We start from the raw sequence: 25,000 nt of genomic DNA, 5'->3' as shown, positions 1-25,000 counted from the left end.
ATGTGGAGGTTACCCCATGTGACTCTCCCCTCCCTAGCAACCGGGCCAATTTGGTTGCTTAGGAGATCTGGCTGGAGTCACTCAGCACACCCTGGATTCGAACTCGTGACTCCAGGTGTGATAGTCAGCGTCTTTACTTGCTGAGATACCCAGACCCCCAGAATTAACATGATAGTCAGCGGCCCACACCGGTTCTTTTTTTAGGAAAACCCTGAAAAATCCGGCTTGAGTGATTATTGAAATCTGATAATCCAACAATAACTGGAAAACTAAAAGTCAATTTCTCCCTGATTCTATTTAGTTTTCGTTCGTTTTGTAGTGCACATGTATAGTTTCAGTTTAGTTTTGCTTTTTTTTTGCAGGATTAAGAAACATCAAACACCAAATTTCACATTGGACATCAAGTGGCGGCTCAAATCAGTAAAAAACCGAACCTGTTTTTATTGTAGCGTGGGTCGTATTTTCTTTTATCTTGCGTAGTTTTGTTCATGGTTTTCAAGCATAAGGGCGTGTATCAAGTGACATTATTTATGTTGTTGATTTCAACAACAAAAGATACAGGACGTTTTCTCTTCCCGCCTTTTAAAAGTTGATAAGCTTAATAATTTTGCTAAACTAATTATGCATGTTTTTAGCGTTATTTGCATTTCCCATTTTTCTTTCCCTGTTATCCACGACCCAATCTGAACTGCGACCCATCAGAAACATCATGTTCTAGATCAGTGAGTGAGTGCTGCTCTAGAACTTCTGCACATTTGTGCTACTTTTCCTTCAGGTCATGAACATCTGATGTTACGAGCAGGAACTTAAATCAGGTCAATGAGAAGCTGTAGATTCAGGCCAAGGGCACAAAACACAGTCCCCATACTGCCTGCAGCTGCGCTCTGGACTCTCATTCTTCATCATATACATGCATGCTGACAGATGGCATGAAAAAACGTCAAATCTGGTGAATCAGTACTGTACAAAAACTACTGTATGATCAGGCTGAGGTAATGTGTCTTCTAATGTCAACATTTGTTGTTTGGGAAAGTTTCAGATGACTGGTAAGAGAGCACGTTGGGAAGATCCTTCTGTTCATCCGTTCAGCGTGTGTGTCACTCATACATTTTGGGTATTTATCCGTGTTTTATTTGTGTGGCGATTGTGTCACGACGCTCTTAAGCTGCACCTGTGGGATGTCACGAGCAAAGCTTTGATTTATTTCATCTCGATTCGTGAGCATGCTGCTGCCAAACGCTGCGATTACAAGCGTGTTCAGATCGAACGCCCACTGTTTTTCAGAATAAATATCATTTCAAAAGAGCTTCACAGAAAATAATGCAGGAATGTCTGCTATGTCTTAAAGTCTTCGTTGAGCAGTTTAATTGAAAAACATCATTGAAAATCATGCCTTAAAAATGATTTGTCTTTAGGCCCCCAGTGAGCAAGCTGAAGGCGACTGGCAAGGAACACAAAACTCCATAAGATGTTAGTTAGTGGAGAAACAGCACCAGTCTTCTTAGGCAGCATCTGATTTGGAACACCCTACACAGGCAGCAACTCCATGCATCACATGACTCCATTCACAACTGATTTCAATAGCATTTAGAGTTTGTTGCTAAGTTAACAATGTATTACCCTAATAAGCATAAAAATACACACATATTGTGTCAAATAGTCATTTTTAATTAGAGTTAGGGTTAGGGTTACTAACCCGAACCCAAACCCTAATTTTATGTAATATTGATGATATATCAAATTTGTTTGGTATTAAATGAAATAAGTCATTTTATAATCAACATTATTTATTTTTTTATTTTATTTTATTTTTTTTGGATTTTTCCCCTTTTTCTTCCAATTTGGAATGCCCAATTCCCAATGCGCTCTAAGTCCTTGTGGTCGCATAGTGACTCGCCTCAGTCCGGGTGGCGGAGGACGAATCCCAGTTGCCTCCGCGTCTGAGACAGTCAACCCGCGCATCTTTTCACGTGGCTTGTTGAGCGCGTTGCCACGGAGACATAGCGGGAGGCTTCACACCATCCACCGCGGCAACCACGCTCAATTCACCATGCGCCCCACCGAGAACAAACCACATTATAGCGACCACGAGGAGGTTACCCCATGTGACTCTACCCTCCCTAGCAACCGGGCCAATTTGGTTGCTTAGGAGACCTGTCTGGAGTCACTCAGCACGCCCTGGGATTTGAACTAGCGAACTCCAGGGGTGGTAGCCAGTGTATTTTACCACTGAGCTACCCAGGCCCCCTTTATAATCAACATTATTAATAACAATAACTTATTTGAACAATATACTGTAGCACAAAGTGCTTAAAACATAAAATCAAAAACATTTAATATATAACACATTCACATAGTGATATAAATAAATGACTTTAGACGAGACTTAAAAACAGATTCGGCAGATCTAATATCCCACATCTAAGAGGTCTAATTGTTTCATAAGTTCTTAATTAAGAATTCTGCTAAATACTCTGGCACCAACCCATGTAATGCTTTATATGTAATTAATAAAATCTGAAAATTAACCTGCAAAATATTTGGGACCACCTGTCCAAGTGCTGACTTTTAAAAACCATGACCAATTATAACAACCTGTTTTATTAGCATTTAACTGAAGAAAATGACATGCCCTCCATTTATGTCTGCATTACGTGCTCGAGGAACTTTACCATTAAGGCCCAAACATACTCTACGCAAGTACGTGAACGCAGACACACCTTGCTATGCAAGATGGATTTCACACGTCGTTGCGTTGTGAAATGTGTCAGCGCTCAATTCATAACACAACGCAAGTACGTGCTGCATTCTCAGCGTTGCCACAAGTGGCGCTAGAGTGGATTTTCTTCTTTCAATCAACAACTGTCATGGCGGACTTGGGCAGCAATTTGAGTCGAATCTTTTTGAAAAATACAGCCAAATTTTTTTTGTCCCCAGTCCATTCAAATGAACTTGTTTTTTCTCCGTGTCTCTTCCCCACTCTTCAACTATCGACTCATCTACCACATCCGGGCTGCATCCGAAAATGTAGGTGGCTGACTTGCTGCCTAATCAGTCAATGGCTTAACTGGCAGCTGTTTTGAATGAATGGAGCTCTTAATGAAACTGGTCTCCGAACAGTTTGAAAAGCACCTTATTTTCATCCTGCCGCCATATACAGCCTACGAAAGCAGCATTTTCCTGGTTTCAGATGCAGCACCTATTGCCCTCTTGTGGTCTGAGGTTTGTAACCGCCAGAGTAATGCAAGAGCACACGTAATGTATGTACAACGGGAGCAGGCGGTGGCCAAGTGCTCGTGTCTGCGTTTGCGTACTTGCGTGATGTTTCAGCCATTAGGATCATTGGTTGTAAATCATCTGCATAGCAATGAAAATTAATGTTGTCTTGCCAGATCACATAACGAAGAGGTGACATATTCAATGAAAACAATATTGGCCCTAACAGGGATCCTTGCGGAACACCACAATTAATTGTTGAAGAGGAGGCATTTATGACAGAAACTGTAAATGTCCTTTTCGGCAAGTAGGCAGTTTCTGTACTGTGGTTTCCACTAAATCCTGACTGAAATTTCTGAAAAATATTACTGTCCTTTACTACCACTATCAGTTGCTTAGACCCTAACCCTAACCCTAAGCTTTCTCAAATATTTTTTAGATTAACAGTTGTTCAGTGTATTCTAGGATTGCCTTCTCTGCAAATTATATGTGCAGTTTTTCAAAAGAGTCTTGTCTTTGAAGGAGTAACTTTTGTACCTACCATGTCTAAAAATACTGTCTACTTAAGTAGCTCACTAGGTTCTGGGAAAGAGTCACTGTGTTCATGTAGCTGCCATTGTTCTTGAGTTTATATGTGGAGGTGTGACGTGTTTCACCCTTGTGTTTGTAGACGATCGTCCGCGGGAGCCGGCCACCCAAAGATGCCTCCATCAACGGACTGTTAGAAGAGTTTGACAGCATCTCTGTGACCCGCTCAAACTCCCTGAGGAAGGAGAGTCCACCAGGAGCGCACCAGACTGTCAGCGGCAAACCGCTCTCGCGAGCAGCAGCTGGCGGCGGGCTGGAGGAGAACGGCTTTGTTCACTATTACGGCCGTTACTCGTGTGACCTGGACAACAGCAAAGACTTGTCTATGGACCCGTATCGGGACAAAGGCATCCACGATGGGGACTGGCCGATCGGACGACACTATCGCTTCTCTCTCAAACAGAACGGTCACCCCATCCGGAGTCCGTTCTACCCCGATGCAATGCCGCAGAAGTCTTCCGACTACGCAAAGATGCCGCCAGACTATCACGCATACCTGGAGAGCAAGATGCGTCTGTCCACCGATGAAATGGCCCTGAGCGGCCGTAGGGATTATTACCGGGCGTCTCTGGGTGGATCCAGTCAGGATTACCGGGAACAGCCGCTCGGAACGCCGTCTCGAGTCTCCATTCACAGTGAGCAGATGAGTTATCCCGATGGAAACTGGGGATATGGTTCAGGACTTCGAGACGACTACGACAAGAGGCCGAAGTCTTCGTACATCAGTCAGACGAGTCCTCAGCCTGCCATTCGCCAGCGCTCGCGGTCGGGTTCAGGACTGCAGGAGCCCAGTCTGCCGTACGGCATCAGCGCGTTTAAAGCAGCGCCGCAGGGACCGTACAGCTCGTACACCTACCCCAGACTCTCTGAAAACACATCCACACTCATCTTAGGCAAGGTAAACATCATCTCACATCCATCTTTATAGATCAAATATACTGTATATAAATGTTTCAAATTCAATATGAAATGTTCTCCTAAATTAACAGTTTTATTTGTTCTATGTTCAAAAACCATGAGGACACATTCCCACTAGAGCTTTTGTTGTGGACTGGAGTCTGTTTGACGTGAGAGTTTGGTTTGTTTTATTGGTGTGAAAGCTGTTTTCAAAACTCTAGTGCTCACCATTGAACTGAGTCCGCTTCAGACGCTTCTCTGGGGTTCATACGGACTCCAGTTTGGTTTGCAGTTGGTGTGAAATAGTCCGCACTATCTTCCAGAATTGATCAGCGATTGATGACGTTTAGTTTGCTTTATACTTTTAAAATATAATGCATTTCTCATTGCTGCTCATCTCTGCAGAAATATCCTTCAGCGAGCATCCTTCACATCTCTTGCAATGCATCCACGGCAGACAGACAGCAGTGATGCAAATCACCCAAAAAATAACTATTTTTGGCACTGAAACTATTTATAGGTTAAACACGCCTGAATAAAAGCGAAACATGCTTCACATGCTTTAATGAAAAATACTGTAGAACCAATCTGACAATACATGTTTCAACAGAACCGCTTTCAGGAGAGGAAGATTTATTTTTATTTTTCAGAAATAGTTTTGCATTCCCTCACAATAGCTTTATCCATCTCTTACCAAAATTAACCATGGTTTTGCTACAGTAACCATATTTTAACTGTGATGTTTGCAGAAATCATCTAGGGGGGAAAAAACCCTATCAATAATGATCAAGTATGGTAATAATCATTCTGCCCAAAAACATGGTAACTACAGTTTTACTATATTAAAAACATTGTTAATTTGCTGTACAAATTCCATGCCCTTAACTTTGGTTTCACTATAATAAACCTGCAGTAACCATCACTGTAGTAAAAAAAATAAACTAAAATAAAATCATGGTATATGTACCATAAATTAACCATGGTGTTACTATAGTAAAACTAACTATGTATTTTTTGGCAGAATGATTATGATTTTTATTACCATCGTTTTGGTTGTCCTGTATTATTTCTTTGGTTCTTTCACGAATATTACAGTGAAAATATGTTTGCTGTAGTAAAATCATGGTAATTTTCCGTATTGGATGGATAAAGCTATTGTGAAGGATGCAAAACTGTTGTGAGGGAGTGCAAAAATTATTTAAACTATTTCAGAAAATAAATTCCCTCCCTGTCCTCACATTTCACGCTTTAATGCAAAACAAAGATAGGGCTTATTTGATGCGTTTTGCACTACAAAAAGACAAAGACTGTCAGGAATGCTGATTCTGGACACATAAAGCAAGCTCATATTTTATTGGAAGACGAACAAAAAAATGGCTTATGTGGCAAAAACAAACAACAACACTGAACTCAGTGTGAAGGGCTCGCAGGAATGAACTGCTTGATTGTGGTGAAAACTCATTATAATTGTGAATATGCCTGAAGTTTGACAGGATGCTGACATCATTAAGACACGCCTCTCGTAAAAATAATGCAGGGCATTTCCTTCTGTTTCCAGCACTGTAAGAATGAATGAATGAATATTTTGTCCGTTTCTGCTGCGGTCGTCTCACCCGCGGGGTGTGAAGGGCGTTATCTCTCAGGTCGCATCTCTGCAAGGACCGGCCGGGACGCTCCAGAGCCCCACAGCACCGGCTCGTGATGGATCTCATGTCAGCTCTTAATCTTCTCACCCGTGAAAAGGAGCGCGGCCGCTGAGACACGGAATTACTCATGAGATCCGTGCAGGAATCAATTAATGGAACATGAGCAGTCTCCCAGATAACAGCGACTCATCCCAGACTTCATTTCAACACACACTGACTGCTGAAGAACTGTGATGCAGAATTGGCATTTTAACTCACAAAAGAGTAATAATGTTCGGATATCACACTTCATAACAGCACAATCAGATGACAGAAACATTGAAACTGAACCACTGCAAACACTAATGTGTGACTGCGCAATACACTGAACACTTGTGTTAATTAGTATTAATGACAAGAATTATTAAATCATCCCCATCATCACGTGAACGTCCAGGTCATATCACCTGAATCAAAAGAAGAAAAAAAGGAATTATATCTTGCATAAAAACATTCAAGCCTATCTATTAAGATCTTTCTGTACTGTGACATTATCTTCATGATGATTTTATCAGTACAGTAAATACTACTGTAATGTGTACTTACAGTTGTTGTTCATGAATGTTTTTAAAATGTAGTAAAATGTCATAATTTACTTTCTTGCATTAGTGTAATGAGACTTAAAGGTGTGTGTGTGTGTGGGGGGGGGGGGTAATTATGAAAATAATGTCACAGTTCAGTTAAAAAGCCTGATGGTTTATGCAACATATAATTTCTTATTTCTTTCGATTTTGGTGTTAAATATGAGCTGGACTATTGGAAGCCCTTTCGACTTAATTCATGTGCAGGTTATGAATTACAGTTATCTGTAATTATATTTTCACTAGTTAAAATGCTCATTTTTTTACTACATGTCAAAATAAAAGTTTTGATATCAGAAATGATATTGGCTTTAGTAAAAATGTTAATTCTTTATATAAAATAAATATGTCATGACTCACGGAAACACCCATTCTTGATATTAAAAATGTATGAATTTCAGCTCGTAAAAAACATAATTATTGATCTCTGTAACTGCATTTCCACTAGTAGAGTTTCGCCGTGGTCTGTCATTCTCTTCTGTTCAAAATGCAGTTACAGAAATCTGAAATAGAGGAAATTCCAATTTCAATATCAGCAGTGTACTAACAAGTAAAAATAAAAACAAATGATATCAATAATTACATTGCTACTTATGCAAATATCCATTCCTGATATCAACAATTAAATTGCAACTCAGTTTTGATGTCTGTAAATGTATTTCAACATGTTAGATTTGGTATTTCAGATATCAGAGATTAATAAGGCTCAATCACATAACAGATATCTGAAATTAACAACCAAATTATAGATATCCAAAAATAGAATTTTTATTAGTTGTAATTCTGTAATTGAATTGACCATTTGCACTAGTAACATGTCAAATAAAATAACTTTTTTTGATATCAAGAATGTGATTTTAAGAAGTTTTACTAGTGCAGATGTAATTACTGATGAACAAAATGTGCATTTCCACTAGTAGTAATTCCATTCCTGATATGAATAATTAGCATTTTAATTAGTGAAAAGTGAATGGTAGATATCTTCATATTTTTCACGTGATTAAATGTGGAAAGCGTTTTCATGTGTGCAACACACATTTCCATTTGGTCCCAGTAGAAATTGTTGTACAAATAAATGCAGTATATCAGTGCAGTTTGTACATCTTCACAGTATTATTAACTGCAAGCACTTTATCAGCTGCAGAATTTCAGTTCAGGTAAATAGATTCTGGCACATTCAGCACATATGGACTGTGTGTTATTTGTGCAACAGAGGCAATTCCCCATCAGTCTCGCCTCACTGATGTCATGAAGCTGGCGCGCTCAGGTCACTTTCAGCGGTTTGTCGTGTTGGCGGCGGACAGCTCGGGGACTCGAGGACTCTCGCTGTGATGAAGCGATGTTGCGGGACCTTCCTTTTCTGCAGCCGTTGCATAAAAACCGCCGCCACAGAATTCAATTTCACACTCCAGTTGGGGTGTTGATTACGCTGCCAAATTCAGATTAATGTGCGTTTAACGAACATGGATCTGCCAGCGGTGGGGGGGGGTTCGGGACTCCTCCGGCCCATGAACACCCTCAGTGGGAATGATTGATTGAACAAGCCCACCGGCGTAATTACACGCCGCACCGTCACAAGCCTTCTCATCATACGACCGTTATGAGGTGATCCATGTCGTGTCATCTCTTTGTGTTTGGGGGTGTGGTGGGAATAATTCAATCTGCTGCTCACCGTGACCCCTGTGAGTCGAGTGTGTGTGTGAGTGTATGTGTGAGTGTCAGTATGTGTGAGTGTCAGTATGTGTGAGTGTGTAAGAATGTGAGTGTGTGTGAGTGTCAGTGTGTGTGAGTGTGTGTGTGTAAGAATGTGAGTGTGTGTGAGTGTCAGTGTGTGTGAGTGTGTGTGTGTAAGAATGTGAGTGTGTGTGAGTGTCAGTGTGTGTGAGTGTGTGTGTGTAAGAATGTGAGTGTGTGTGAGTGTCAGTGTGTGTGAGTGTGTGTGTGTAAGAATGTGAGTGTGTGTGAGTGAGTGTGTGAGTGTGAGAGTGTGTGTGAGAGTGTGTGTGAGTGTGTGTGTGAGAGTGTGTGTGTGAGTGTGTGAGTGAGTGTGTGAATGTGTGTGAGTGTGTGAATGTGTGTGTGTGAGTGAGTGAGTGTGTGAGTGAGAGTGTGAGTTAGTGAGTGAGTGAGTGTGTGAGTGAGTGTGTGAGTGTGTGTGTGAGTGAGTGTGTGTGTGAGTGTGTGTGTGAGTGAGTGTGTGAGTGAGTGAGTGTGTGAGTGAGTGTGTGTGTGAGTGAGTGTGTGAGTGTGTGAGTGAGTGTGTGAGTGTGTGAGTGAGTGTGAGAGTGAGTGTGTGAGTGTGTGAGTGAGTGTGTGAATGTGTGAGAGTGTGAGTGTGTGTGTGAGAGTGTCTGTGTGTGAGTGTGAGTGTGTGAGTGTGTGTGTGTGTGAGTGTGTGTGAGTGTGAGTGTGTGAGTGTGAGAGTGTGTGTGAGAGTGTGTGTGTGTGTGTGAGTGTGTGTGTGAGAGTGTGTGAATGTGTGTGAGTGAGTATGTGAATGTGTGAGTGAGTGTGTGAATGTGTGTGAGTGAGTGTGTGAATGTGTGTGTGTGTGTGAGTGAGTGTGTGAGTGAGTGTGTGAGTGTGAGTGTGTGTGTGTGTGTGTGTGTGTGTGAGTGTGTGAGTGAGTGTGTGAGTGAGTGTGTGAGTGAGTGTGAGTGTGTGAGTGTGTGAGTGAGTTAGTGAGTGTGTGAGTGTGTGAGTGAGTGTGTGAGTGAGTGTGTGAGTGAGTGTGTGTGTGAGTGTGTGTGTGAGTGAGTGTGTGTGTGAGTGAGTGAGAGTGTGAGTTAGTGTGTGAGTGAGTGTGTGAGTGAGTGTGTGAGTGAGTGTGTGTGTGAGTGTGTGTGTGTGTGTGAGTGAGTGTGTGAGTGAGTGTGTGAGTGAGTGTGTGAGTGAGTGTGTGAGTGTGTGAGTGAGTGTGTGAGTGAGTGTGTGAGTGAGTGTGTGAGTGAGTGTGAGTGAGTGTGAGTGTGAGTGTGAGAGTGAGTGTGTGAGTGAGTGTGAGTGTGAGTGTGTGTGTGAGAGTGTCTGTGTGTGAGTGTGAGTGTGTGAGTGTGTGAGTGTGTGTGTGTGTGAGTGAGTGTGTGTGAGTGTGTGAGTGTGTGTGTGTGTGAGTGTGTGTGTGTGTGAGTGAGTGTGTGAGTGTGTGAGTGAGAGTGTGAGTGAGTGTGAGTGAGTGTGAGTGTGTGTGTGAGAGTGTGAGTGAGTGTGAGTGAGTGTGAGTGAGTGTGTGTGAGTGTGTGAGTGTGTGAGTGTGAGTGAGTGAGTGTGAGTGAGTGTGAGTGAGTGTGAGTGAGTGTGAGTGAGTGTGAGTGTGAGTGTGTGTGAGTGTGTGTGTGAGAGTGTCTGTGTGTGAGTGTGAGTGTGTGAGTGTGTGAGTGTGTGAGTGTGTGAGTGTGAGTGTGTGAGTGTGAGTGTGAGTGTGAGAGTGAGTGTGAGAGTGAGTGTGAGAGTGAGTGTGAGTGTGAGAGTGAGTGTGAGAGTGAGTGTGAGAGTGAGTGTGAGAGTGAGTGTGTGAATGTGTGAGAGTGTGAGTGTGAGTGTGTGTGTGAGAGTGTCTGTGTGTGAGTGTGTGAGTGTGTGTGTGTGTGAGTGTGTGTGTGTGTGTGTTTTTCATTTCTTTTATCGCATTTTTGCATTTTACTGCTTTGCTGAAAAAATGTGTGATGTCATAATGGTTATTCTTAAATATATTTATCTGAAAGAGGTGTTTTTTACGCTTACTAAAATTTAAGTATATGGGCTGACATACAGAACTCAGTTGAACAACACAAAACAGAGTACACAACTCTACACTCTTAAAGGGATCTCTGACCCAAAAAGGAAAATTCTGTCATCATTTACTCACCCTCATGTTGTTCTAACCCTATATGACTTTATTTCTTCTGTGGAACACAAAAGGAGATGTTTAGCAGAATGTTCACGCAGCTCTTTTCCATAAAATGAAAACAGACAGTGAGCATTAGCTGTCAAACTCCAATAATAACAAACAAAGCAACAATAAAGAAGTCCACACGAATTGTGTGCATTATTCTTCTGAATTCATATGATAGCTTTGTGTGAGGAACAGACCCAAAGGTCTCAATCTTGGACATCAGAGATGCTGAACACCAGTAGTTCACTAAAAGTACCGGTGTTAATAACTTATATATGTTTCAGTAGCATGACAGTAGTTCAGCTATTTTCACAATAATGTATCTTTTCCAGTAACAAGCTTCATTTTCCAACGAGTAGCTGTAGAGTCACAAAATGCTTCATTTGTCACATTATATTGTGAACGGATCAATGGAGTCGAGGGAGTAATCAAACACACCAGAACCGTCCTCTCTCTCTCATGTTGCGCTGGGAAAACTGAATCTTTTAAGTGAATCAGTTCTTTCAGACAGTTCATGTCAGTGAACTGGTTATAATGAACACTTAACTTATATTTAGTTTTATAGGGAATTTTAGTGAGTCAGTTCATTCAGGTAGTTCACATAAATGATTCACTGATTCACTTGAGCCCTGTGCAGCCTTAAAGGGACTCAGTATTTAGTTAGTTGCTGCTGTTTATCACAATACTTCAATTCAGTTACTGGATTGAGTGTTTTCTAGTTTATTAGTGTATATTAAATAAAAATGTAATGTTTTTATTTTTTATTGAAAAATAAATATTTATTTACATTTATTTTATTTAATGTTGTCACCCTAGTTGTTTTACCCTTACAAAAATGACTCATGGTTTTACTAACGTAATATTGTAGTAACCATATTTCATTTTGTGGTTTTACTACAAATACCACATTAAAACTATTGTTACTTTTCATAATGGAATGTCACTAATTACAACTGATTGCAGAATGAAACAATATCATCTGTTTGTTATATATCTATAAATATTTTCTTCTTTAAACAAATTCAATGTAGTTTCTACTTCTTGTTAGTAATTTGTAGTGTAGTGTCATGTATTATATAAGTTTTAAAGTTTTTAAAGGTCATTTTAGGGGTCATCTTAGGGTTTAAGGTTAACAAACACAGGAATTTTATAGTGCCACAGAGACAAAGTGTTTACAGTTTTCCAGAAAATTAACCTCTGAATGACTCACTTGTTGTTAGTTGTCTCTGCATGTTAAACTGGGATAGATGGAAGTATTTTAACACTAAAACAGTTTCATACTTCAGGTTTAAATAGCTTGTAGCTTGAGAAGATATAGTTTTAAAGTATTTTCACGAATACTGTGTTTTCATATCAAGGAAATGAAATACTGTGTGTTCCACAGAAGAAAGGAAGTCATACAGGTTTGGACTGCTGCTATAAATGTCTTAAATCTTTTGAGTCCGTTCTCTCTTCTGGCCTGCAAACATGCTGTGATATATGACTCTGAAGAGAATGTTTTATAGTTGCAGTTTGATGGGTGTTTCGTTGGCAAAAAGCAGCAACTTGATGAATTAGCTGCTTGAAAATCATTATAGGCTTGTAATGAGAAATCATGAACGCTGTCTTGTGGAGTAAATATGTGTGAACTCAGACTTGTGTATTAAATGGAGGATCACATCTAGACCTCTTTGTTTGTGTCAAACAGGGCGAGTACGCTACTCGGGATGGAAGCCCGCAGGTGCCCGGGGCCGAGACGTACCCACGAGGGCCCCTCAAACTACCTCAGAGTCACGGCAAACCCGGTTACCCACCTGGTTTCCAGTACCCGCCCCCCTTCCACTACAAACCCTCACCCTATCAGCACCCGCCGTCGCAGCCCAGCCCGCCCTACACCCCGCAGGGGGCACAGTCGCAGCCCTCGTCCCCGTACATCCCACCCGGTGCGTATCCTCCGCCCAGCTGGGGCTCGTCGTCCGAGCAGCCACCCTTGCGGGTGTCTCACGAGCAGTTCCGTGCGGCGCTGCAGCTGGTGGTGAACCCGGGCGACCCACGGGAATACCTGGACAACTTCCTGAAGATCGGCGAGGGCTCCACGGGCATCGTGTGCATCGCCACGGAGAAGCACAGCGGCAAACAAGTGGCCGTTAAAAAGATGGACCTGAGAAAACAGCAGCGCCGGGAACTTCTGTTCAACGAGGTGAGAGAGGAAGATCAAACAGACCAGCAACACTACTAACTGGAAAATCTGGAAATATCAGGGGATTTTAAACTTTAATTTTCCCTACCCCACCCCCTGGAGTCGCGAGTTCGAATCCAAGGTGTGCTGAGTGACTCCAGCCAGGTCTCCTAAGCAACCAAATTGGCCCGGTTGCTAGGGAGGGTAGAGTCACATGGGATAACCTCCTCGTGGTTGTGATTAGTGGTTCTCGCTCTCAATGGGGCGTGTGGTAAGTTGTGTGTGGATCGTGGAGTGTAGCATGAGTCTCCACATGCTGTGAGTCTCCGCGGTGTCATGCACAACGAGTCACGTGATAAGATGCGCGGATTGACGGTCTCAGAAGCGGAGGCAACTGAGACTTGTCCTCCGCCACCCGGATTGAGGTGAGTAACCGCACCACCACAGGGACCTACTAAGTAGTGGGAATTGGGCATTCCAAACTGGGAGAAAAAAAAAAGATTGTATTTTCCAGGTTTAGAAAAGTCACAAATTAATCAAATCAAAGTCGTGGAAATTTTGATATAATTTTTGTTTTTGTTTTGCTCTGCTTTAAAATATTCTATCACCTAGATATTGCTCTTGTGTCGAGCTCGTGTAGAGGAGTGATGTTTGAATCGTGAAAAGTCATGAATATTCATTGGTCATAAAGGGTGGCAACCAAGTTCACTTCATTGTACAGTAGCTCTGCTGTTGGTATATTCAACATATACCAACTTTTTCAGTTTGGACCGACTTTACCAAGAAGTGTAATGCGATATAATGCTACATTACTGTTGAGGTTAATAATAAAACACACACTCCTAGGGTCTGTTCTAAAGCTCAGTGAGCTGCCTTGCTGTCTCCTCCCTATATAGGCAACTGTCTTCTATGACAACATCCTTCCTGAAATGATGCCTCATAAGAGACCGATGTAGAACGTTCTACATTGGTGGCAACTCCTCACGTTATTCAAATAGCGCTCCTCACACGGGCGAGAAACTTGTCTCGTAACTGATTTTAATACAGGTGAAGCAAGAGGAATGACACGGTATTCTAATGAGCATAAATACTTATAGCACATACACATTTTTGGTCAAATTAAAAAACGATTTTTATCGATACTTTTCAGCATTGATTGGATTATAAGTACATTTATTATAAATATTTATCTCACTTTGTCCACCATCTTGGATTAATTTTTCCACCAAGCTAATCACAGTGCATCCTGGGATCGCCTGCTCGATGAAGGATACAAATGATATCAGAGCCCTTCTAAGGGGACCCTACAAGGTTAGTATAATATAGCATAATGCAGCGGTCCCGTAGACATTCTATGGCAGTACACTGGCGAGGAAACAAGAGCCCGTTTATTGGAGGAGATGCTTCAGTGTGCTGAATAAACTGCTTTCGTGAGGAAACAGCTCATCACTTGATGAATTGACCACCTGTTCACTAATCTTCAACATGTTATGCACTAAACATTCCTTTTGGAGTGAACTATGTGTGGAGTTTATAAGAGAAGACTTGGACAATTTTGCGACAGGTAGGTGTCAGTTTACGGCTCTCTGCATTCATTTGTATGGTATCCACAAATGATGACGTACTGTTGTAACGTGCTTGTTGACCGTTACTCTCTCTCCTGTTATCTCAGTAATTAAAAGAATCTCTGCACGATATCTTAGAATTTCAAGTAGGTATAGCTGCAGGCTGGAGATCTCCAAAATAGGGTGTGATTTCTCCAGAAGAGGACGACACCTACAGAGACGGTCAGGGTTAGGGAAAGGGTTAGTTTAGGGGTTCTCTATATGTTTGCTGGCGGTTTGGAGCTCCCGCCCCTTTTTGGAGCTCTGTCTGCAGCTATACACTTCTCTAGAATTTTGCCAAAACGAGATACCTCAGGAGGCAGCATAATTAAGATACGTCGGGAGCACGCCAGTGATGCCTTAAAATGCCTCCTCCGAAGCTCACTAGAAAGCTCACTAGGTTTTTGGAACTGACCCCTAGAATGTTCCTCTTTCTCTCACACCTCCTCCACAGTAATATGCTTATGGATTGGATTTAGCTTCGTTCACGCCTCTCATCTGCACTGGAACAGTGTTTTCTTTCGTTTGAATCATTTAGGTAACTTATGTGGTTCGGAAAAAAAAAAAAACCCTCTTCAGTCATTAATCAGACTGATCAAATCTTTCTAGTAATTTGTTCCTTTTCTAAACCTGATGATCTTTCCATTGGAAATCATACAGTGAAATTAACCATTACTACAACCACAGCAAAGATTCTTAATGAAAGACCTGTATAGCTGCTCACCAGTCTGCTAAACCAGCTTAACCAGCAAGACTTCCTGTTTCCAACAAGTTCCTATGGAAACCACCAGCTCACCAGCACCAAACCAGCATAAACCAGTCTGCACCGGCATGGCAGTTCATGTTGGTCTACACTGGTCTTTTCTTCAGGGAAGTAACTGTTTGTGCAGTTACTGTCATAATCAGATGTTCTTCATACACTGAACATGTGTGCTTCACTGTGGGATTCTCACAGGGTTTGTGTGTGTGTGTGTGTGTGTGTGTTGATGCTGTTGCAGGTGGTTATCATGAGAGATTACCATCACGAGAACGTGGTTGACATGTATAACAGTTATCTGGTAGGAGATGAACTCTGGGTGGTGATGGAGTTCTTAGAGGGCGGAGCTTTGACTGACATTGTCACTCACACCAGGTAAGAACATGTCAACCAGAAGACATTCTGCTGTACCGTTTATATCATAGAACATCTATGTTAGCACAGGACTGCTTTATTTTATTTACATGAGAGAGTTACAATGAAACATGGAGAAGCAGAAAGTGCATAGAAAGAATTCAAATGAGTGTTCGTAAGGTAAAGCAGAAACAAATTATATCCATTTTTAATTCAACTGATTTACAGTAATAGATCTGTTTATATCAGCAATTTTACAGCAACTTCAAATGCGGCTCATCCAATCAGAATGTAGAATCTGGACTGTCTGTTTTACAATATTAGCTTTGCCGTTTTGAGTCTTTTGTTTGAAACTCAAGTGTTTGCACTGATGCCAGACTTATTCACTTGTAATGAACGATCTTATCATTTGGTTTATGTCCATCCAGTTCCAAATAATAAAGAGAAAACGAGCTGAAATCAAATGAGATGAAGTACCTTTCATTTGCATTGTCCAAAAACAGGCATTACGAAATTGAGAAGAGAGTATTATTTTCCAGAAGTGACACTCATTATTTATTATTTTAAAAGTTTCAATCGTGTTGCAGAGTTTGTTTGTTAAATAACTGCCTCTGTATGTCAGTGCACTTGAACAGTGTGCGTAATTACAGTAATTGGCGCCGTTCGCCAGTCTGGTGTTGCGCGGTGTTATACTCTAATTGCACGCTTTCAGAGAGACACGTGCCCTTAACCTCACAACACGCGGTTCAATCCGAGCAAGAGTCTTCATTAAACTCATCGAGGAGGAGGAAGATGAGGAGGAGGTGTGCACTCGATTCTGATGCTGTTTATTTTGGTCCCATTTGAGATGCTAATACAGAGATGTGTGCGCAGAGACGCCGGTTTCTCATGCCACGTGACACTAATGTCCAGATCGAGACACTAGACACTAGTGAGCTGCCTCACTGTCTACATAGACAGCTGTCTTCTAAGGCAGCATCCTCTCTCAAGTGAACACTCTTCATAGGCAGCAACTAAAGTTTATATTAATTTTGCTGCTGTTTTATAAATGAGCAACTGTACGTTACAGTGATTTTACTATCTGTAAATGTTGTAGCTCTGTCTGTTTGGAGACAAACATGTCCTTCATCGATGTTTTAATCAGCGCATCGCTCTTGAGAATAATTACACACACACACACGTAGAGTCTGCGTCGCTGAAGCGTGTTAGTGATGAGGAGGTGCAGCTGCAGCCGCAGGCCAGAGACAGATGCAGACGTGACAGCTGCAGGCCTCATGTTCACACGCTACACGCCACTGTACAATTAAACCACACGGTTCAACTGTGTGTGTGCGTACAGGTTTGTGATGGCCACAGTCTTCACTAATATAATGACACATGATGTGAAACAACTTGTAATGTCATTTTCAGTGGCTCACTAGTTAAAAATGCTCATAAATGAACCAAATCATGTTTTGTTTTAAATGTACTAATATTAAGGGTTTGCATTATAGTCGATTCTCACTGTATGTTTCATTAAAGTATCAACTTAAGTCTCAGATGTTTTCCTCAGATTCCTTTAGAGAAATAAACAGACACAAACGAGTGAATTGTTGACAGTGCGAGGATATGGAGCTATAAAATGAACGTGTATGGCAGAGCTCAGATCATGTTGGAGTTCATTTTGAGATATCTGATTATTGATTGCAGACTTCAGTATCTGAGCACTGTTGAGATCTTGTGTGATTTGTATTCTATTTTCTCACAGGATGAACGAGGAGCAGATTGCCACGGTTTGTTTGTCGGTGTTGAAAGCGTTGTCGTATCTTCACACGCAGGGCGTCATTCACCGAGACATCAAGAGTGATTCTATACTGCTCACCAGTGACGGACGGGTCAGTTTAACTAGTTAATGAGAGGTCACATGACGTGTGCTCCAGCTGTTTGATGACGCACACGAGCAACTTCTGCCTCTTAATACACTGATGAACACGAGCTGTTCCCTATTGAGTGTTCTGAATTCTGAGTGAACCATTATACAGTAGTGCACTCTTTATACCCACAATGCAACTGTAGTGTACAACCTATATATATATATATAAAAGAAAGTTTGCAGCATCCTTTATTCCTGCAATCTTAATTTAATCTATATTCAATGGTTGATTTGAAAAAATAAAAAATAAAATAAAAAATCCTAATTGAAATGTAGTGAACCAAAATTATACAGTTTAGTCATGAGTCATTGAAGTTTTTCGCCATTAATGCCAAGTGTGTGATCTTTCTTGACTCACTGATTTACTGTGGTAAAAATATTACTAAAATTACTGAAGTTTTACTAAATGAACTAACCTTAATATTAATTAAGAATATTCAACACAATACAATATTTATGATGTACACAAGATTTTTATTTTCATTATAAACAAATTAATATATTAATATAATAAACATGACAAATATTTATTATTATTTTATTATTACAGGTGCTGGTCATATAATTAGAATATCATCAAAAAGTTGATTTATTTCACTAATTCCATTCAAAAAGTGAAACTTGTATATTATATTCATTCATTACACACAGACTGATATATTTCAAATGTTTATTTCTTTTAATTTTGATGATTATAACTGACAACTAAGGAAAATCCCAAATTCAGTACCTCAGAAAATTAGAATATTGTGAAAAGGTTCAATATTGAAGACACCTGGTGCCACACTCTAATCAGATAATTAACTCAAAACACCTGCAAAGGCCTTTAAATGGTCTCTCAGTCTAGTTCTGTATGCTACACAATCACGGGGAAGACTGCTGACTTGACAGTTGTCCAAAAGACGACCATTGACACGTTGCACAAGGAGGGCAAGGCACAAAAGGGTCATTGCAAAAGAGGCTGGCTGTTCACAGAGCTCTGTGTCCAAGCACATTAATAGAGAGGCGAAGGGAAGGAAAAGATGTGGTAGAAAAAAGTGTACAAGCAATAGGGATAACCGCACCCTGCAGAGGATTGTGAAACAAAACCCATTCAAAAATGTGGGGGAGAACCACTACGCACAGACGCATGCAAGACATGGGTTTCAGCTGTCGCATTCCTTGTGTCAAGCCACTCTTGAACAACAGACAGCGTCTGAAGCGTCTTGCCTGGGCTAAAGACAAAAAGGACTGGACTGCTGCTGAGTGGTCCAAAGTTATGTTCTCTGATGAAAGTAAATTTTGCATTTCCTTTGGAAATCAGGGTCCCAGAGTCTGGAGGAAGAGAGGAGAGGCACACAATCCACGTTGCTTGAGGTCCAGTGTAAAGTTTCCACAGTCAGTGATGGTTTGGGGTGCCATGTCATCTGCTGGTGTTGGTCCACTGTGTTTTCTGAGGTCCAAGGTCAACGCAGCCGTATACCAGGAAGTTTTAGAGCACTTCATGCTTCCTGCTGCTGACCAACTTTATGGAGATGCAGATTTCATTTTCCAACAGGACTTGGCACCTGCACACAGTGCCAAAGCAACCAGTATCTGGTTTAAGGACCATGGTATCCCTGTTCTTAATTGGCCAGCAAACTCGCCTGACCTTAACCCCATAGAAAATCTGTGGGGTATTGTGAAGAGGAAGATGCGATATGCCAGACCCAACAATGCAGAAGAGCTGAAGGCCACTATCAGAGCAACCTGGGCTCTCATAACACCTGAGCAGTGCCACAGACTGATCGACTCCATGCCACGCCGCATTGCTGCAGTAATTCAGGCAAAAGGAGCCCCAACTAAGTATTGAGTGCTGTGCATGCTCATACTTTTCATGTTCATACTTTTCAGTTGGCCAAGATTTCTAAAAATCCTTTCTTTGTATTGGTCTTAAGTAATATTCTAATTTTCTGAGATACTGAATTTGGGATTTTCCTTAGTTGTCAGTTATAATCATCAAAATTAAAAGAAATAAACATTTGAAATATATCAGTCTGTGTGTAATGAATGAATATAATATACAAGTTTCACTGTTTGAATGGAATTAGTGAAATAAATCAACTTTTTGATGATATTCTAATTATATGACCAGCACCTGTATATATTATTTTCCAAAGACAGGTAAAGTGTAAATGAAGCTGCTGAGAAAATTAATCAGAGTTAATTACCAACTTGACCAGATCCAGGTAATGAAATCTCTAATCAGCTGTTAATAACTGAGTTTCTCTCCTGTATGTGACCCTCATTGTTTACATACTGTAACGACTGAAGCACAACTGTGTATTATCACTCACTAGTGTTCATACAGTCATCTATAGAGGAATCTCACACTCATATTTCACCTCAAAATCAAGAGAGAGTAAAAAAAAAAGAAAATATATATATTATATATTATTTATTTATTTATTGCATAAATAAAATGAAGTCTGTTTTTCAGAGCACATTTAAAAAAAAAAATGTTTACCAGCATAAATTAAAGGTGGTGTATAACTTATACTACCACAATGTCTACATACTTCATAATTAAATAATATAGTAATAATACCTTTTATTTTGAATTTGCACTTGACCGTGTATTTCTGCATGTTTTTGTGCTTTTCTCTTCAGATCAAACTGTCTGATTTCGGCTTCTGTGCTCAAGTGTCTAAAGAGGTGCCCAAGAGGAAGTCACTGGTTGGCACGCCGTACTGGATGGCACCGGAGGTCATCTCGAGGTTACCGTATGGCACTGAGGTACATTAATGACATCACAGCGGCTCACTGATTGATGCTGATAATCTCGTGAAGACCAAAGATGAGCTGATCAATGTATCAGTCTGTCACTACTGATGTATGAAGAGTCTGTGTGTTCTTCTGGATGATTCTCATGAGTGTTCATGTGTGTGTGTGTGTGTGTGTGTAGGTGGACATCTGGTCTCTGGGCATCATGGTGATTGAGATGGTGGATGGAGAACCTCCGTACTTCAATGAACCTCCACTGCAGGCCATGAGACGAATACGAGACAACCTGCCCCCACGACTCAAAGAGTCTCATAAGGTTCATTGTTCATCGTGACGTTCTTTACATAGAAACTCCTCAAATACTCAATTCATTTCTCTATTTTATACAGTAACTAAAATCCCTCACTCGAAAAATACTATATTTTCTGAACTGCAGAAATATTCTAGAGCAGTGTAGGACATCATGATGTCTAAGACAGTTTAGCATCATTAACAAAAATATTTGAGCATAGATTGGTGTGATTGGCCAATAACAATCAAGTATTCCAGATATATAGGGGAGACCGGGGCTAGTTGTCACAAGGTCTTAGTAACGATGAGTTTATCGATGTTAGTTTCAAACAGCCAGTTCACAAAACATTTTTGTGAATTTGACCATAAAGTAAATTTACACTCTCATCATTTTTTTATTACAGCTCTTGAGTAAAGAGTCAAATATATTAGGAAGGCAGATTTTTACTGAAAGTCAAATCGGGGCATGTTGTCACATTTTATCATGGCAGATGTGTCACATGTGTTTTAAATGTCATAAATGTATCCAAAGACTTACTGTATTTGTTGGCCAAAACGATGGTTTAATATTTTTGCATGTTATATTTTTCATTTGTGTTGTTTTATGAATCGTTTTCTGCTTCATACTTGTTTTAGTTTTTAAATTCTGCTGAAAAACCTGCAATAGATGTAAAGAGAGGCGTAGATTGTGTTTCTGTGGATGTGATGATACAGACACATTTCTCCGTCACCCCCCAATGTTCACATGAAATCTATGCCGCTGGTTGCATTGTGACAACTTACCCCACGTGTGACAATATGCCCCACTGTTAGGTCATATTGTCACAAAAGTTCAACGTGTGTCCAAAGAACTGTCTCTGTTTCCTTTTGCAATATTGGTGAAAATGTTAAAAAAAATTTTTTTATGATTTTCAGGTGGAGTTAAATGTGTGACAACTAGCCCCGGTCCCCCCTGTATAGAGTCTATACATTTTAAAGTAATTACCTTTTCACTAGTTTTCATAGCACTTAATCATAACATCTGTTGTTTGTGTGTTGTTTGTTGTTCAGGTGTCGTCTGTTCTGCGCACGTTTCTGGACCTGATGTTGGTGCGTGAACCGTGTCAGCGTGCGACAGCACACGAGCTCCTGCAGCACCCCTTCCTGAAGCTGTCAGGACCGCCGTCATGTATCGTACCGCTCATGAGACATTACAGACACCGCTGACCGCCAGCAGGGCGGCGCTACATTCACACACACACACATACACACACACTCACCGTATGTAACCGCGCTCACACTTCTAACCAGATGTAGTTTAGATGATAACAAACATGAGAGCTAAAAAAACTAACCGTATACAGTGGACAGAACAGTGGCACCGCTAGCGTCCGTGACGCGTGTTTGACTTTAGTTAGACGTACAGTGACAGTCTGGTGCAGTTCTGTTCCTGTACAGGTGGACTCATCGTCTACAGTTGTACCGTAATAAATCTAGTTAAGCCGCCAAATATTCCGAGAGACTGTCACACAAACAAATGTCTTTTTTCACTTTCGTCTTCTCACTAACAGTGAAGATGTATTTTAGAGCAATTGTAAGTTTGACTTGTACAGTTTTGATAAAGCGCAGTATTTTTGTTGTGATGTGGTGAAATGGGCAGTATTACATAGAACTCAAGAGAAGAATCTTTCCTACTCTTTATATTGAATTGTTTTGAAGATATGGTCATTTAAACACCGTTGCAGAAAGATATGGGAATATATTTATCTATTCAACATTTGGAGAGCTCATGCCAGAGTTTTATAAGACGTTTGGAAATGTTCATGTCTGATTTTTCAGTAGTGTGGCCTTTTTCATTTTCATTCTCATTTTTTTTAAAACGATAAAGCGATTTATTGGCTGTATCAGACCAGATAAGCAATACCAAAACAAGGTATTTCAAACGTTGAACACACAAAATGTCTCACTGTGCGATAAGAGAATTTGACGCATTTAGTTTTAAATCACTAACGATATTTGTTCAAGTTCATTCAGTTCATTGAAACTCTAGCAATAGTAACATCTTTCACACGTTTTATAGTCGTCTCTGTAACGTCTCACCTGTGTCTCATCGGTCACTGTGATCTGTAAATATAAACATGGATGTGTGTGTTTGTGTAGGAGTGTACAGATGGAGCCGTCATCTGCATGTGTGTATCACTAAAACTGCTTTCAATAAAAACACACAATCATGACGTTGTGCTTCTTTAAATGAAGTGGATTTTTGCGGTTTGATTGAGTTTGCAGGTTTCACAGTGGAGCGTGCAGTCGAATGATTGATCCGCTGAATCAGCTGTCAATCCAAACATGATCTCGTGCAGCTCACTGTAACATCTCGGGTTATTTGCAGACTCACGACGCGTGTGTGGCGTATTATCAGAGACGATCACGGGAAATGCAGTTTACAGTAAATGTTCAACCGGTTACTGTCTCTTGGTATTTGTGCAAGGATTCCAGGACGGGACGTGACACGTGCGTTTGTAAAGCAGTGTTTACATTGAGTTTGGGAAACGTCACCCTCAGAAAAACACAACCAGAAGCACATTTCCTGTTTGGTAATCATACATAGACATGTTGAAATTAAACTGGAATGTTCTTTACTCTCAGGTCGGGTCAACTCTAAAGAGAAATGAACTTTATTAAATCACTGTTTTCAGAGCTCGTGTCAGGATTATATTGTGTGAGTTTAATTAAAGCTCTTCATCTTTGTCAGTGTTTTATCAATACTCCATATTTTCATTGATCTGTGCTGCGGCGGTATCACTGCTCGTTTATATTGCGCTGGTAATACAGTGATTGAACTGCTGTCTGACACGTCTCGTATTGATTTCTCATTCATCTCGATGTCATGTCTCGTTTTTACTCACTTTGAGACTGAATGGAAACCTGCAGTGAACTTAGTTCAACTAGAAAAGAACAAATCTAATAAATATCAGATATAATTATAATCTTTAAACTAAAGTTCTGTGATAGGAACCTGATAAAAAAATTATAAAATATTTAAAATAATAATGTATTAAAAACTAAAAGTATTAATACTAGTAGTAATATTGCAAAAGTTTATAACATTATCTCTCTTTTTTGGTAAAAAAAAATAAATAAAAAATGTATATTATAAAGTAAAAACATAAAAACAAAGCTTATATTCAGTTTTAAAGATGGGAGTGTAAATAAATGTATTTTGGGAGTTTAAATGGAAATAATAAAACGTTATACTCTCACATGTAGTTTCACTCGGACACAAAATCATTTATTTTCAATCAAATGTTCAGGAATATTTTGCATTATTGTAAATCTTAAAATGTCTTTTGTACTTTATTTGTTTCGAGCAATTTAAATATTTCTATTTTTATACAATGTCAGACATTTCTGTGGGAAATAACACGCGATCAGTGCAACAATTACATGGCATGAAATGGAAATACAAGACATTTGACAAACGTAAACCCAAAAGACGAAAGCTTGAATAATTCTGTGCATTTTTCGGATGTTTGCATTAGACAGTATGATGTCATGACAGTAATTCCACGCGTGTTTGGTCACATGTTCTTGTAGAGCGAGCGGTCTCGTGGCAGCTGCACTTGCTGTTGTGCCGTCAGTTTGAGGTGGAAGTGATACACAGAGATGGTGATGACGATGATCAGACCCAGAATCAGACCCAGAATCAGCGGCAGTGTCTGTTCTAACTGCTCACGCTGGTCTGTGATGCATTTATACGCTGCAGGAGACAGAAACACAGACGGTCACATGACGTGTAATCTGTGTTCAACATACACCATAATAACACACCTCAACCATATACACAAGTGCAAAACTATGTTTTATTTTGGACTTTAGGACCTCCGTACACCAAACCTTGACAAGGAAATATATATATATATATATATTGAATATATATTTTAAAATAATATCTATATAAAATAATAATAATGTAATTGTATCAAATACGATGAAACACAAATATATTTGATTATTTATATTGTACTATAGGAAGAAGGAAAGTCTAACCTTTCTAGCAATATAAGTATGTTTCTACTTCAAACCACTGATGAGATTTAATCATTTAAATTATTTCCATTTGATTTTTTCTTTCTTAGTGCATAAAACTGAAAATGTGTTGCTGGGACAAAGCGACTCAAAACACAATTTAAACAACTTTACAGCTCAAATAATACATGAGTTTTAACAGAAGAATTAATGTAAGTGCTTTTATAAAATTATAATCTTCTCATTTCTGACTTTAAACCTCCCAAAAATTGACCCCATTGACTTCCATTGTAAGTGTCTCACTGGAACACACATTTAAAGAAAAGGAGGGAGGAG

At 40.1% G+C, this 25,000-nt stretch overlaps 2 protein-coding genes across 5 annotated transcripts in view; one reads left to right on the top strand and one right to left on the bottom strand.

Annotated features, from left to right (window-relative positions):
- pak5 (p21 protein (Cdc42/Rac)-activated kinase 5) overlaps nucleotides 1–22,862 on the top strand; it is a 72,391-nt gene extending 49,529 nt beyond the window's left edge. For all 4 annotated transcript variants that reach the window (XM_051654595.1, XM_051654598.1, XM_051654594.1 and 1 more), the window contains 7 exons: nucleotides 3,887–4,702; nucleotides 12,529–13,020; nucleotides 15,602–15,735; nucleotides 17,462–17,588; nucleotides 20,255–20,380; nucleotides 20,550–20,684; nucleotides 21,710–22,862. In XM_051654595.1, coding sequence (XP_051510555.1) covers nucleotides 3,887–4,702; nucleotides 12,529–13,020; nucleotides 15,602–15,735; nucleotides 17,462–17,588; nucleotides 20,255–20,380; nucleotides 20,550–20,684; nucleotides 21,710–21,865 — 1,986 coding nt within the window. In that variant the 3' untranslated portion in view covers nucleotides 21,866–22,862. The remainder of the gene's footprint in view (nucleotides 1–3,886; nucleotides 4,703–12,528; nucleotides 13,021–15,601; nucleotides 15,736–17,461; nucleotides 17,589–20,254; nucleotides 20,381–20,549; nucleotides 20,685–21,709) is intronic.
- Nucleotides 22,863–23,898: 1,036 nt separating this feature from the next.
- LOC127415734 (lysosome-associated membrane glycoprotein 5-like) overlaps nucleotides 23,899–25,000 on the bottom strand; it is a 7,928-nt gene continuing 6,826 nt past the window's right edge. The window contains exon 6 of the mRNA XM_051654599.1: nucleotides 23,899–24,395. Within this exon, the coding sequence (XP_051510559.1) occupies nucleotides 24,217–24,395 (179 nt within the window). The 3' untranslated portion in view covers nucleotides 23,899–24,216. The remainder of the gene's footprint in view (nucleotides 24,396–25,000) is intronic.

This window comes from Myxocyprinus asiaticus, chromosome 25 (assembly GCF_019703515.2).
Source record: "Myxocyprinus asiaticus isolate MX2 ecotype Aquarium Trade chromosome 25, UBuf_Myxa_2, whole genome shotgun sequence".
Lineage (NCBI taxonomy): Eukaryota > Metazoa > Chordata > Actinopteri > Cypriniformes > Catostomidae > Myxocyprinus > Myxocyprinus asiaticus.
This window is presented reverse-complemented; position numbering and strand designations above follow the sequence as displayed.